General features: G+C 48.3%; 1 protein-coding gene across 3 annotated transcripts in view; it reads right to left on the bottom strand.

Moving 5' to 3' along the window:
• dnajb2 (DnaJ heat shock protein family (Hsp40) member B2) overlaps positions 1–15,763 on the bottom strand; it is a 186,327-nt gene that overhangs the window by 107,823 nt on the left and 62,741 nt on the right. For 2 of the 3 annotated variants that reach the window (XM_072469165.1, XM_072469174.1), the window contains exons 8-10: positions 12,686–12,756; positions 7,751–7,951; positions 4,673–4,725 (exon numbers count right to left, since the gene is read on the bottom strand). In XM_072469165.1, coding sequence (XP_072325266.1) covers positions 4,697–4,725; positions 7,751–7,951; positions 12,686–12,756 — 301 coding nt within the window. In that variant the 3' untranslated portion in view covers positions 4,673–4,696. Of the gene's footprint in view, positions 1–2,218; positions 4,504–4,672; positions 4,726–7,750; positions 7,952–12,685; positions 12,757–15,763 lie in introns of those variants that run through there. The other variant, XM_072469158.1, reaches the window with a different exon arrangement.

Genomic DNA, 15,763 nt, shown 5'->3' on the forward strand with positions numbered 1-15,763 from the left:
TGTAGTTCATATGGACTTTAGTAAGGCTAAAGGGGTGGGCTGGCTAGATGGAAACAGAACTGGCTTGTTCTAGAAAACAAAGCGTAACGGTGGAAGGATGTTTTTCTGCATGGAGATCTGCAGCTTGTGGAGGAAAATGTGGGTGGTCTGATTAGTAAGTTTGAGGATGACACAAAGATTGGCAAAGTTGCTGATAGTGCAGAGGATTGTTAGAGAAGTAGGAGCAGGAGTAGGCCACCTGGCCCCTCGAGCCTGCTCCGCCATTCAATGAGATCATGGCTGATCTTTTGTGGACTCTGCTCCACTTTCCCGCCCGAACACCATAACCTTTTATTCCTTTATTCTTCAAAAACCTATCTATCTTTATCTTGAAAACATTTAATGAAGGAGCCTCAACTGCTTCGCTGGGCAAGGAATTCCATAGATTCACAACCCTTTGGGTGAAGAAGTTCCTCCTAAACTCAGTCCTAAATCTACTTCCCCTTATTTTGAGGCTATGCCCCCTAGTTCTGCTTTCACCCGCCAGTGGAAACAACCTGCCCGCATCTATCCTATCTATTCCCTTCATAATCTTATATGTTTCTATAAGATCCCCCACATCCTTCCAACGAGTACAGTCCCAGTCTACTCAACCTCTCCTCGTAATCCAACCCCCTCAACTCTGGGATTAACATAGTGAATCTTCTCTGCACACCCTCCAGTGCCAGTACGTTCTTTCTCAGGTAAGGAGACCAAAACTGAACACTATTTCAGGAAGAGGATACAACAGGATATAGGTAGATTGGAGACTTAGGCACAGAAATGGCAGATGGAGTTTAATCCGGACAAATGCTAGGTGATGATTTTGGAGGAACAACTCTAGGTATGAATTATAGTGTAAATGGCAGAACCCTTATGAACATTAACATACAGAGGGACCTGGGCGTGCAGGTCCACAGTTCCCTAAAAGTGGCAACACAGGTGGCCAAAGTGATTTAAGAAGGCATATGGCATGCTTGCCTTCATCAGCCGGGGCATTGAGTACAAGAGTTGGGAAATCATGTTGCAGCTATTTAAAACCTTGGTTAGGCCACATTTGGAGAATTGCGTGCAGTTCTGGTCACCACATTATCAGAAGGACGTGAAAGCTTTGGAGAGAGTGCAAAGAAGGTTCACCAGGATGTTGCCTGGTCTCGAGGGTGTTGGCTATGAGGAGAGGTTGAATAAACTAGGATTGTTTTCACTGGAAAGACGGAGGCTGAGGGGAGGCCTGATAGAGGTCTACAAACTTATGAGAGGCATAGACAGGGTGAATAGTCAGAGGCTTTTTCCAAGGGTGGAAGTGTCAATTACAAGGGGGCACAGGTTCAAGGTGAGAGGGGAACGTTTAAGGGAGATGTGCGGGGTACATTTTTCAAGCAGAGAGTGGTGGGTGCCTGGAAATCGCTCTGCCAGAGGATGTGGTGGAAGCAGGCACATTAGCAACATTTAAGAGGCATCTGGATGGATACATGAATAGAGAGGAAATAGAGGGATATGGACCGAGTAAGGGCAGAAGGTTTGTTTTTTACTTCGGGCATCGTGATCGGCATAGGCTTGGAAGGCAGAAGGGCCTGTCCCGTGATGTACTTTTCTTTGTTATTTGACCATTCTCCAGGTAAAGAAGTTACTGCTAATTGGATTAATTAGTGATGATTTGGTCCCTCCTGTAAACAATTTGAGCAGATTTAAGAACACACAGAAAATGTACAGAAAGGGAACATTTTAAAACCGGTAGTTTACAGGAAAAAATGTACCAATATCTTTTTACATGGAACAATCCAAGCAGAGGTATTTTTGATCCATCATTCCGAGAGTCAGTGGCGTGTATTCCTGGTGGACATTTCGTTTTTCAAATTGCGTGGCTGAGGTGAAGGGTAACTCAAGTCCAACTCAGCGGAGGCTCCCTCAAAAGCACCAGGCCTCTATTTATAAAACCTAGAATCTCTTAAAGCTTTGTGTTTTGGGGTTGACGGTTCAGCTCCTCCATGATATGTCCATTCCCCCATCCTCCCCATTCTGTTTTCAGGCACACGTGATGCAGGCTCCTCTCTCACTCCATTCGTCACGATGGCCATGTGTCGGTAAAGAGCCAGGCAAAAAATAATTAATTACTGGTGCTGCGGTAGGTAGCCGCGGCGCTCCCGAAGTGAGGGGAGAAATCAGAACAAGGTTGTTGGAGTTTAGAAACAAGACAAAATCATCCATCTGTAGTTTATTCAAAAACATTCCATCCCGCGTTTCCATACAGTTCTTGCTCGATTGAATACAATCCAGGAGAGTTCCAACGGTAATCTAATCCCACCGCTTTAAGACAAATCTTGATTTGGGAAATGGGGTAGGTTTATTTTGGCACAACTTCCATTCTGTTGTAACGTCACTGGGTGCAAACCTTGGAGAAAACCTTTCTCGTCATAAAAAATCACACAACAGGAGACCATTTGAACCGTTGTCCATTTAGTCCGCTCACTCCAGCTCTTTCCCTGTAGATTTCTCTTTTTCAAGTATTTATCCAAAATCCCCTCTGAAAGTTCCAATTGAATCTGCTTCCACCGCCCTTTCAGGCAGCACCTTCTGGATCACAACAACTCGCTGTGTTTGCATCTCCCCCTCTAGTTCCTTTGCTAATTATCTGTGGCCTCTGGTTGTACGGGCATTCCTGCCAGTGGAAATGGTTTCTCCCTATCTATATACTCTGTCAAACCCATCACGATTTTGAGCGCGATTTCCTACTAAATCTCCCATTAACCTTCTCCGCTCGAAAAGAGAACAATCCCGGTTTCCCTAGTCTCACCACATAGCTGAAGTCCCTCAACCCCGATACCGTGCTTGTAAATCTCCTCTGCCCCCTTCCTTAGGCCTTCGCAGTCAAACTGCGTTTATTCCAATAATCAGAGGCAGGGGGGATTCGCTTACCGTTTCCTCTCCAACCACACCTTCCTGCTGGTTCTACAAAAGCTGACTTTCCAGAAACGTGGACAGTGCCATGGCTCATCCTGCATACATGAAGCAAGCTGGCGGACTCTCGAGATACATCACCAGCCGTACCTCAGCTTTTGATAAGCCTGGTCCTCATAGAACCTTCCACCAGCGGGGTCAAGAGAGATATACCCCCCCAGTGGCAGGCACCCTTGCTTGGCTTCATCTCCAACTCAGCTCCCCATTCCCAAGAGCAGAAGCATGAAGGACGATTAGTGGGTTGTCCTGGTGGGGGTAAAGCGATGGTACAGACTGAGAGTGGAACCACCCTGCTTTGATTGGATCAGCACCTCACCCTGTCAATATACAGAGCATATTAAGGTCACAGAAACTATGAAAGAATAATGCTCATTTGCCAGCACTGAAGAGGAACAGGACTGATTCACAGATTATTTGTACTGAAGGGGGGCAGCACGGTAGCATTGTGGATAGCACAATTGCTTCACAGCTCCAGGGTCCCAGGTTCGATTGCCGGCTGGGTCACTGTCTGTGCGGAGTCTGCACATCCTCCCCGTGTGTGCGTGGGTTTCCTCCGGGTGCTCCGGTTTCCTCCCACAGTCCAAAGATGTGCAGGTTCGGTGGATTGGCCATGCTAAATTGCCCTTAGCGTCCAAAATTGCCCTTCGTGTTGGGTCTGGTTACTGGGTTATGGGGATAGGTTGGAGGTGTTGACCTTGGGTAGGGTTCTCTTTCCAAGAGCCGATGCAGACTCGATGGGCCGAATGGCCCCCTTCTGCACTGTAAATTCTATGATAAATTCTATGAAGGAGAACCTACAGTGTACCAAAGGTGGAACAAATTGGAGCTGACTCAAACCTCAAGAGGTAACAGAGCAGCTAACCTCAAATGGTTCAGTTGAGGGGGGGGGGGGGTGTTGCCCCTCTAAGCGTGCACAAATAAGCAATTGACCTCTCTCGCTCCACCTTTAAGACACTCCTTAAATCCAACCTCTGACCGAAACTTTGGTCATCTGACTTAACATCCCATCAAATGGTTCGCCGTCAGGTTCCGTTTTGATAACATTCCTGTTGAAGCAATTTGGAACTTATCATGTTGAAGGCACTACATAACAGCAAATCGTTGCACCACATGGTGATTCTGTAAGATGGACAGGGAACGAGGCCCACCCATATATTTACAATGTATGATTTTTACGATGCACATATAAGATGGTACAGGGAGATATTTTTCAAAGGGGGGAGGTTGTACATGATCCCTGAAAATGGATTAAAGTAAATACAATCCTCTCCTCCCTCCCTCAAAGCAGCAGCGTGATCAAAAGTTCAAAAGGGCACACTTGCATTAAGTTATAGCGTGGAACAAACATTGACAATTCTCTTTTAACATTCCACTGCCACATACCCAGTGAAACTTTGCTACACGTTCAAAGTAAAAGTGCTTCAGTATGAAACGTAGACGAAAAACCCGCGTCGCAATATCGATCGCACAGCCATCCCACACGATCTCAAAAGGTTGCATTTGTGTCGGTTTCCATACTATCCACTCCTGGGAACAGGGAAGCGTAGTTGCAGCAGAGAGCCAAAGCAAAAAAATAAAATCAAAGAGACAAGAGAGGTGATTATACACTCGCGACGGCGCATCGTGGAAATGAGCCATGCCAAAAAGCAGAAATGGTGAAGTGATGATTGATGTCTTAAAAAAAAATAAACATTACCTTCTGGCAAAGTGCTGTAGCTAGTCAGCCTGAGTAAGACTGGAAGTCTGCGTCTGGGAAAGAGAGAGAAAAATACAGAGAGAGCAAGGGCAGCAACGGCTTGAAAGCGCAACTCACAAACGATATGCATTTTTAAAAATCTGCTGCTATGATTAGGCGTATCCGTTGGTGCAATGGCGTGGGTTAGTCCCGTAACAAATCAAAAAAAAACGCAGCCCTGGTGGTTTAATCCAGAGAACAGGGTTCTTCAGGAGCCATTCAGAAGCAGAGTCGAGCATAGGCTGAAAAACGTCCCCACAGACCTAAACAAACACACATGAATAATGAGGGGGTAATCGACCCCCAGATGCTAAGGCACTGGCTCGGCCAAGTTAAGTGTCCTCCATGCCAAGGAATGAAGGGGTGGGACCGTGAGGAACAGGAGGAAACCCCTCGAGCCACTTCTACGATTCAATTAGATCTTAGACCTTAACTGCTTAGCTGGCAAATCAACAGCAATTTCTATGGAGATTGAGCCTTTAATGTAATGCTTCAGAGGAGTGTTGTAGAGCAAACATTCGACATTGAGCCCACATGAGGAGCTATTCTGACACTTGACCAAAAGCTTGAGGTAGCTTTGAGGTAGGTTTTAAGAGGTTCCTTGAAAGGAGGGAAGAGAGATGCAGAATGGGATCAGGAGGGAACGCCGTAGCTGAGGGCCCAGGTAATGGGTTGTGCAAGATGTCAGGATTGGAAGAGCGCAGAGGTCTCAGAATGCTAAGAGCTGGAAGAGGAAACAGAGACGGGGCATTTCTTGCTCATCCGTAACCTCCTCTGAGAAGGTGGTGTTGAGCCACCTTTATGAACCAATGGCACTATTAGACCCAGCCTTCAACATGATGAGCTGAGGCAGGGATGGAGACGGGAAATGTTATAAGAGGTCGGAATGGGTGATGGCACAGATGCATTGCCAGAAACTCATCGCAAGGTAAAATAAACCACAAACAATCTGGTTCAGCCTCTACAAATTGCCAGTGAAAGATGGAATCAAAAGTCCAGGGAATAGAGTCTGTAGAGTCCTCACCAAACACTCGCAGGACATTGCTTCCTCTGCACTACCTCGAAACATACCTCAGGTAAGTAATCTCACTGTACCAATGTGCAATTCCTTGGTCCACTCACCACTCTTCCTCTGTTTCTCTGGATTTTATGCTAAATTGGGGCAGATTTGTCCTGCAAAGTCTACCCAGAATGAATTGGTCGCAGGTTACGCAAACCCAATTCATACAAGGCCACAAGTTACAGGGAGGATTATGTGCCATTTTACTCTAATTCTCTTGATAGGATCCGGTGGTTTTTACAATCTCAACCAATTTTACTCTCTGATCAAGAATGTATGAAATGAGAAAAATGAAAATCGCTTATTGTCACAAGTAAGCTTTAACTGAAGTCACTGTGAAAAGCCCCTAGTCGCCACATTCCGGCGCCTGGTGCGGGAATTGAACCGTGCTGCTGGCCTGCCTTGGTCTGCTTTAAAAGCCAGCAATTTAGCCCTGTGCTAAGCCAGCCCCTATTTATTGGATCGGGTGTAAATCTGGCATTTTTATTGTGGGCATCGTTGACCGGGCCAGCATTTATTGGCCATCCCCGTTTACCCTTGAACTGAAATGAATTTCAGTGGGTCTGGAATCACAGGCAAATTAACCAAGATGAGTCATTATGACAATCGGCATTAGGCATTTAATTCCAGGTTTTTATTGAATTCAAATTTCCCCATCTGCCGTGGTGGGATTCGAACCTGGGTTCCCAGGTCTCTGGATTGCTAGTCCAGCGACAATGCCACCCCCCGCCCCCCTCAGGAAAACCCCATCAGGACCACCATCCAGGTGGCCCAGGACACCTTGCAAAACAGTCTGCAGCACAAAACCTATAATCGCAAGAACATTGCTGCTCTCGCATCTCTCCCCATGAAGTACCATCCCTAACGTGAAACGAAGGGCTACTAAATGTTAGGTGCAGGAGGGGGCCATTCACTGCCTGTTTTGCCGTTCAACTGGACGGCTCCCTTTCCTCAACATCTCTGCTGCTAAAGATCTCATCCATGCCTTTGTTGACTTGACCACTCCAAAGCTCTCTGGCCAACCTCATGTCTTCCAACCTCCATCAAATTATGCTTCCCCCAACCTAGCTCAGACCAGTTCCCATTAACGCGTCACCTCCGTGCCCACTGACCTACACTGGGTCCTGATTTTAAAATTCTCATTTTCCTGATTAAAACCATCCATGGCTCTGCCACCCGCCCATCCCATCTCGGTATTCTCCACCAGATCCACAAGTCTCTTGAAATCTCTGTGCGCGCCGCCAATCCTGGCCGCTTGTGCATTCCTGATTTTCGCTGTTCGAGCACTGGAGGCCATGCCCTCGGCTGTCAGGGCCTGAAGCTCTGGAACTCCCTCCCTAAACCTCTCCTTCCCCCTACCACTCTCTCCCTTAAGATGCTTCTTATAACCTGCTTATTTTTTTAAATAAGCTTTTGCTGACCTGTGCTAGTATCACCTTATGTGGGCTCAAGGTCAAATCTAGCTTGATAAAGGGCCTGTGAAGCATCTTGAGACATTTTACTGTATTTAAAGGTGGTATGTATGCAAATACAAGTTGTTACTGCAAACAGTGAAAGACCTGACTAAATCAAAGTAGGAATGACCTGACAATCCCAATTACTTTCGCCCTTAATGTTTATATTTCTCAGCTGTTTTGTCAGCTCCTATAAAGATAGGGTTTGGGGGAGTAAATGGTGAAAAGGGTCAATGTGAATTGGCCACCTAGCAATCAGCAACAACAACACTCAGCAGAGAAGACATTTCCATTTCCTCCGTGTCTTCACTGGTTTCTGCTCCGTGGATGCCTTCGAGCCCCGGGCTACACTCGACGCCTCTGACCTGCGCCCGCCAGAATTTGTGGCGGGGCTCCCCTGGCCTGCAGGTTCAGGAGTCCCTCGCACTGGGCTGGCTCCCGCAAGCCCAGCTCCCCTCCTGTCCCCATCCGCGGGTGCTCCCCCCGCCGTCTTGCTGAGCCTCTTCCCCTGCCTGCCACGCCCACCTGCTCCGTGCCCCTGGCCTTCCATCTCGGAGAGGCTGTAGGCCAGGGCTAGCTGCAAGTCCTCGTCGTCCTCAGAATCGTCCTCGCCGTAGCCAGAGTACGGACGTGAGGTCCCAGGCAGCTGACCATGCATCGCTCGCTGGTGGTCCTGATGTTCTCGCCGGCTCAGCTCCAGGGCAAGAGCTACCTGGTCTTCCTTACCTGGACGGGATGGACCAACAATGAATGACAGCAGCCCACAGTCTGGCCTCACCCACAAGTCCCATCAAGATATTTGTGTATTTTCAAGCAGAGTCTGACAGTCAGTAACCAAGGGACACAGTTTTAAGATAATTGCCAAAAGAACCAGAGGGAAAATAAAAAAAATATTTATAAGCTGTGATCTGGAATACAATGCCAGAAAGGGTAACGGAAGCAGATTCAACATTCCAAAGGTAATTATATATATTGGAAAAGGGAAAATTTGCAGTGTTACGGGGGTAAAACATGGTGGGATGTGGGAAAATTGGATAGGTCTTTCGAAGTGCTGGCACAGGCCTGGTGGGATGAATGGGCCCCTACTGTTCCAGGTCATTCTAATGATTAATTCTCACTGATGTGCGCTACATTGATGCTATCGGAGTATTTGCCCCACTCTGTTTCAAGGCATACTGCAAAGCTCCCTTCACTTTGGCCAAAGCTCACACCTTAACCCTCAAAGTTAATGTTACGGGAAACAGGTGAGGGGTATTTGAACGCTTGAGGACAGGGGATTGCTGGGACACCGGGTGTGGGTGTGGAGTGTTGACTCTGAACTAAGTCAATGAACTCCCTCAGCAAGGCTCTGCGTCGTAGCTTTGACCTCACCGGCTGGCATGGGCCCTGCTACTCCAACATTCTGATGCCAATTACCCTCCCTTGAGATTGGCATCTTGTGTTGCTTTGGTGCGTGTATGTGTGGGTGGGTGGGTGGGGGGGGGGGGGGAGGGGGGAGTCAGTCTGTATGGGTACCCAGCATCCATGGGAGCAAAGCAGATACAATACTGCGTATAAGATTATGAGGAAGCAGCAATAACGAGGGGGCATAATTTTAAGGTGAGGGGCAGGAGGTTCAGAGGGGGTTGAGGAAATTTTTTTTTTCTCCCGGAGCAATGCAGTGTCTGGGAGGGTAGTAGAGGTGGCAAACATCACAACCTTTAAAAGGTACATGAAGAGCACCTAGAAATGTGCTCATTCAAGGCGATGGGTCAAGTGTTGGAAAATGGGATTAGTGCAGATTTAGTGGAATTTTGTCAGTGTAGACTCGATGGGCCAAAGAGTCTCTTTTGCACCGGGTGACTCTATTTGATCAAATTCAGGACAAGCAGTTCCTGCACTGCCTGCCTAGTCCTCCTGCTCAGTCTGTGAAATCTTAGCAGGTGGTTACCACCTCTTTGTACGTGCTATCCACAACACTCTCTGCCTCAGGGATGCCCCACAGTGTCCCCAGCCATCGCTCCAGCTCCGAAACCTGGTCTTCCAGGAGCTGCAACTGGAGATACCTCCCGCACACATGCTGGCCCCGGGCACTGGAAATGGACCAGACTTCCCACATAGAGCAGGAGGGGCACACCACCGCTTTCAGCTCTCTTGCCATGGCTTACCCCTTTAAATTAAACATTTCAGAAGATACTTAAAATCATATATCAATTATTCTCAGGCCCTTCTACCCTGGCTATCGTTACTACAGAATACAATCCTTACAAACTATAGACCTTGTAAACTACGAGCAATAAAAGTAGCAAATGCTTACCTGACCATACTCACCCAATCACCTGATTCCACTTGCCCTGCATCACTTTTGAATCCTGATGTCACCGCAGGAACTCCAAACTCCAATTTAGCACTCTACTCAGTCTCTCTTTCTCACGCTCTTTTTCTCCTCTGCTCTGCTCTCTATACTTCTATGACTTTTGTTTACTAAATTACCGTATTTCACTTTGGTGGTTAAGAGATTTAACTTTACTTCCCTTTTACTAGTGTTCCTTACTGAAATTCAAGGAGCTACTTGAAGGGTGGCACAGTGGTTAGCACTGCTGCCTCACAGCGCCAGGGTCCCGGGTTCAATTCCAACCTTGGGTCGCTGTCTGTGTGGAGAATGTATGTTCCCCCCCCGTGTCTGCGTGGGTTTCCTCCGGGTGCTCCGGTTTTCTCCCACAGTCCAAAGGTGTGCAGATTAGGTGCCCTCTGGCCCCAGCTGACCCATCAATGGAATGGGCGCGCTCCAGCGCGACCAGTGCCATCTTGTTGGCTGGGATGAGTGTATGTGGGGAGTGTAATGTGTACGTGCGGTTGCAGCTTGTCAGCACCCTGAACGTCAATCACAGACCCGGCGAATCCCGCACCATTTCCCATGGGAATCGATTGCGTTCCACGTGGCTCAGGTGCTAGCCCCTCAAACGGTTGCTGAATCGGTCCAGTTGCGGTGCCAGTTTTGCTGTTGTAGAACTCCACTAATCATGTCCCGGCGTCAACACTTAGTCTCAGGAACGGAGAATTCCACCGAGGATCTTTAAGCATAATTGGGGTTGGGGGGGGGGGTAATTTTCAACGTGTATGACCTGGACGGCATGGCCACCAATGGTGGGGGTGAAGAAAATAGGGGGTGCACGAGGGATGATTGCCTGAAACATTCAAAGTTGAGGAAGAGCCGGAAAATATCAGCCGCAGTTTTACCTTCAACTAAATTACCGAGACTCGCTTTGAAGGCCGATTCTTCATCGCTCGCTCTTGTATGTGTAGCACTGTGCCCACCCACCATCTGATGGGTCTAACCTACCTATGAGACAGGACTGATGTTGACGGGAGGAAACAGCATCGATGGCTCACCAGTATTTCTCTATGCTTCTGATTTACAGCAGGCTATTGCTCCGGTGGTCTTTGGGGCAGAATTCCCCCACTGGATCTGGATCGGCGCAGGCTGGGAGGGCTGGTCCAGTGCTGTAATTTTCTTTGTTCTTTGTTGCACCGGTCCTCAGATGTTAGGGAAGTTAATTTTGCTCGGTTGATTGAGCTAGGTGTGCCCTGTATTGTGTCCCGAGTCGATGCCTCGTTTGAATTGAGTGATTTCTCCTGTTTTATTCTTTGTCATGCTTTGATACAATGCTGGACCACTTCAAAGGGTGGTTAAGAGTCAACCACCTTGGTATGAAACTGGAGTCACATACAGGCCTTGGCCAAGTAAGGATAGCAGGTTTCCTTCAATAAAGCACATGAATGGATAAGTTATGTTTTACAACAACACTGCACTGTTTTGAGGCATCGTGTTTCAGATTAAATGTTATAGCAAGGCTCTGTCTGCCCTCTCATGTTGAAATAAAAGATCCCACAGCAATATCCTGAGGAATGGGTTTGACTGGAGTCTTGTCGAGCACAAAGGAAGATGATTATGTCTGTCAGATGACAATAATCGTATTCTCAAGATATCACTGCTAGAGTTCCTCAGGGTGGTTTCCTAGGTCCAACCATCTTGAGGGTGAGTGATCATCTGTTCCAACTTAAGGGGATGTTCGTTGGTGAGGCGCAATGTTAAATTCCATGGGCGACTCCTCAGATACTGAAGCGGTCTGTGTCCGTATGCACAAGACCTGCACAGCATTCAGGCTTGCACTCTTAATTTACAAATAAATGCAATGACCATCTCCAACAAGAGTGTCACCATCTCCCCTTGACGTCCAATGGCATTACTATTGCTGAATTCCCCAGCGTCAACATCCTGGGGAACACCATCGATCAAAATCTTAACTGCACCAACCACGGGCTGGTTTAGCACACTGGGCTAAATCGCTGGCTTTGAAAGCAGACCAAGGCAGGCTAGGAGCACAGTTCAATTCCCGTACCAGCCTCCCCGAATAGGCGCCGGAATGTGGCGACCAGGGGCTTTTCACAGTAACTTCATTGAAGCCTACTTGTGACAATAAGTGATTTTCATTTCATTTTTCATTTCAGTGGCTACAAGAGCAGTTCAGACGCTGGGAAGTCTGTGGTGAGAATTCTGTGGGCGGTGCGGTGGCACAGTGACAGTGGTTAGCCCGGGTTTGATTCCGATCTCGGGTGAATTCTACCACCTAAACATCCCCAACAGCACTGTGGGTGTACCTACAACACAGGAGTTCAAGAAGGCAGCTCACCACCACATTCTCAAGGGCAATAAAATGCCACAGAGGCCCATATCGCATGAGCAAATAAGAGTGGAGGGAGGAACGATATTAATCGGCTAGCTCTTTCAAAGACCTAGCACACCCTTTTGTACTGAATCATTCTATGGTTCCATGAACGCTTTCACAAAACTACCTCGTCATGCAATTATCTTTGAAACAACATGAGATCTTAATGGCCTGGCTCCTGTGTGGGTCTAAAGCGGTGTGCTCTGCCTGTTCCCCATTCATCACCCAGATTCGGCACGGCACGGTAGCACAGTGGGTAGCACAGTCGCTTCACAGTTCCAGGGTACCAGGTTCAATTCCCGGCTTGGGTCACTGGCCTTCTTCTGCACTGTAAATTCTGTGTGTATGTCTGTAAAAAGATTCAGCTTACATTGTTTCACTATGTGTTGGCCTCATGCCAACTCCTCAAAGCAACGTGACCATAAGTGTAACGAAACTGGAGCGCGCAGCCTACCAGTATACTAGCTCGCAGATCAGCTGTTTCTATCGAGAACAAACAAGACAGGGGCGCGAATGGGATGGGCATGGGAAGATCTTCTTTATTTCTACATATATTTATTCTGGATTCTTGCAAGCAGTGCCGAATGTCTCTAGTCAAAGTTTCTAATCGCTGGCGTGTTCTATCCTTCCTGTCTTGTTGCCATTTCGTTCCCACTGATCTCTTCTCTAGTTGCTTCCCAGATTACCCTGCAGCTGCCGTCGAGTTCACTGTGTGTGGCCTAGTCTCTCCTGGTCCTCCTATCTCGCTTACCGTTTACTCGGACTGACTTCAGCTGCCCGTCTTCCTCGATCTCCACCCTTTCTTCACCATTATCCACAATCCTTGGGGACAAAAACACACAGGTTATATTGGGAACATGAAAAACCACTCCCGGGGTGGGTACAGCATTGGGTTTGATAGAGAAAAGGTCCCCTCTACACTGTCCCCATCATCAAATACTCATAGGACAGGTACAGCACGGGGTTAGATACAGAGTAAAGCTCCCTCTACACTGTCCCCATCAAACACTCCCAGGACAGGTACAGCACGGGGTTAGATACAGAGTAAAGCTCCCTCTACACTGTCCCATCAAACACTCCCAGGACAGGTACAGCACGGGGTTAGATACAGAGTAAAGCTCCCTCTACACTGCACCCATCAAACACTCCCAGGACAGGTACAGCACGGGGTTAGATATAGAGTAAAGCTCCCTCTGCACTGTCCCCATCAAGCACTCCCAGGACAGGTACAGCACGGGGTTAGATACAGAGTAAAGCTCCCACTACACTGTCCCCATCAAATACTACCAGGACAGGTATAGCACGGGGTTAGATACAGAGTAAAGCTCCCTCTACACTGTCCCCATCAAACACTCCCAGGACAGTACAGCAAGGGGTTAGATACAGAGTAATGCTTCCTCTACACTGTCCCCATCAAACACTCCCAGGATAGTACAGCACGCGGTTAGATACAGAATAAAGCTCCCTCTACACTGTCCCCATCAAACATTTCCAGGACAGTACAGCACGGGGTTAGATACAGAGTAAAGCTCCCTCTACACTGCACCCATCAAAGACTCCCAGGACAGGTACAGCACGGGGTTAGATATAGAGTAAAGCTCCCTCTGCACTGTCCCCATCAAACACTCCCAGGACAGGTACAGCACGGGGTTAGATACAGAGTAAAGCTCCCTCTACACTGTCCCCATCAAATACACCCAGGGCAGGTATAGCACGGGGTTAGATAGAGAGCAAAGCTCCCTCTACACTGTCCCCATCAAACACTCCCAGGACAGGTACAGCACGGGGTTAGGTACAGCATGGAGTTAGACACAGAGTAATGCTCCCTCTACACTGTCCCCATCAAACACTGCCAGGATAGGTACAGCACGGGGTTAGATACAGAGAAAACTCCCTCTACACTGTCCCCATCAAACACTCCCAGGACAGTATAGCACGGGGTTAGATACAGAGTAAAGCTCCCTCCAAACGGCACCCATCAAACACTCCCAGGACAGATACAGCACGGGTTTAGATACAGAGTAAAGCCCCCTCTAACTGCACCCATCAAACACTCCAAGGACAGGTACAACACGGGGTAAGAGACAGAGTAAAGCTCCCTCTACACTGTCCCCATCAAACACTCCCAGGACAGGTACAGCACGGGGTTAGATACAGAGTAAAGCTCCCTCTACACTGTCCCATCAAACACTCCCAGGACAGGTACAGCACGGGGTTAGATACAGAGTAAAGCTCCCTCTACACTGCACCCATCAAACACTCCCAGGACAGGTACAGCACGGGGTTAGATATAGAGTAAAGCTCCCTCTGCACTGTCCCCATCAAGCACTCCCAGGACAGGTACAGCACGGGGTTAGATACAGAGTAAAGCTCCCACTACACTGTCCCCATCAAATACTACCAGGACAGGTATAGCACGGGGTTAGATACAGAGTAAAGCTCCCTCTACACTGTCCCCATCAAACACTCCCAGGACAGTACAGCAAGGGGTTAGATACAGAGTCATGCTCCCTCTACACTGTCCCCATCAAACACTCCCAGGATAGTACAGCACGCGGTTAGATACAGAGTAAAGCTCCCTCGACACTGTCCCCATCAAACATTTCCAGGACAGTACAGCACGGGGTTAGATACAGAGTAAAGCTCCCTCTACACTGCACCCATCAAAGACTCCCAGGACAGGTACAGCACGGGGTTAGATATAGAGTAAAGCTCCCTCTGCACTGTCCCCATCAAACACTCCCAGGACAGGTACAGCACGGGGTTAGATACAGAGTAAAGCTCCCTCTACACTGTCCCCATCAAATACAACCAGGGCAGGTATAGCACGGGGTTAGATACAGAGCAAAGCTCCCTCTACACTGTCCCCATCAAACACTCCCAGGACAGGTACAGCACGGGGTTAGATACAGAGTAAAGCTCCCTCCAAACGGCACCCATCAAACACTCCCAGGACAGGTACAGCATGGGCTTAGATATGGAGTAAAGATCCCTCTACACTGTCCCCATCAAACACTCCCAGGACAGGTACAGTACGGCGTTCGATACAGAGTAAAGCTCCCTCTACACTGTCTCCATCAAACACTCCCAGGACAGGTACAGCATGAGGTTACATACAGAGTAATGCTCTCTCTACACTGTCTCCATCAAACACTCCCAGGACAGGTACAGCACGGGGTAAGATACAGAGTAGAGCTCCCTCTCCACTGTCCCCATCAAACACTCCCAGGACAGGTACAGCACAGGGTTAGATACAGGGTAAAGCTCCCTCTACACTGGCCCCATCAAACACTCCCAGGACAGGTACAGCACGGGGTTAGATACAGAGTAAAGATCCCTCTACACTGTCCCCATCAAACACTCCCCGGACAGGTACAGCATGGGATTAGATTCAGAGTAAAGCTCCCTCTACACTGTCCCCATCAAAGACTCCCAGGACAGGTACAGCACGGGGTTAGATACAGAGTAAAGCTCCCACTACACTGTCCCCATCAAACACTCCCAGGACAGGTGCAGCACGGGGTTAGATACAGAGTAAAGCTCCCTCTACACTGTCTCCATCAAACACTCCCAGGACAGGTACAGCATGAGGTTAGATACAGAGTAATGCTCTCTCTACACTGTCTCCATCAAACACTCCCAGGACAGGTACATCACGGGGTTAGATACAGTGTAATGCTCTCTCTACACTGTCCCCATCAAACACTCCCAGGACAGGTACAGCACAGGGTTAGATACAGAGTAAAGCTCCCTCTGCACTGTCCCCATCAAACACTCCCAGGACAGGTACAGCACGGGGTTAGATACAGAGTAAAGCTCCCTCTACACT

Source organism: Scyliorhinus torazame, chromosome 2 (genome assembly GCF_047496885.1).
Source record: "Scyliorhinus torazame isolate Kashiwa2021f chromosome 2, sScyTor2.1, whole genome shotgun sequence".
Lineage (NCBI taxonomy): Eukaryota > Metazoa > Chordata > Chondrichthyes > Carcharhiniformes > Scyliorhinidae > Scyliorhinus > Scyliorhinus torazame.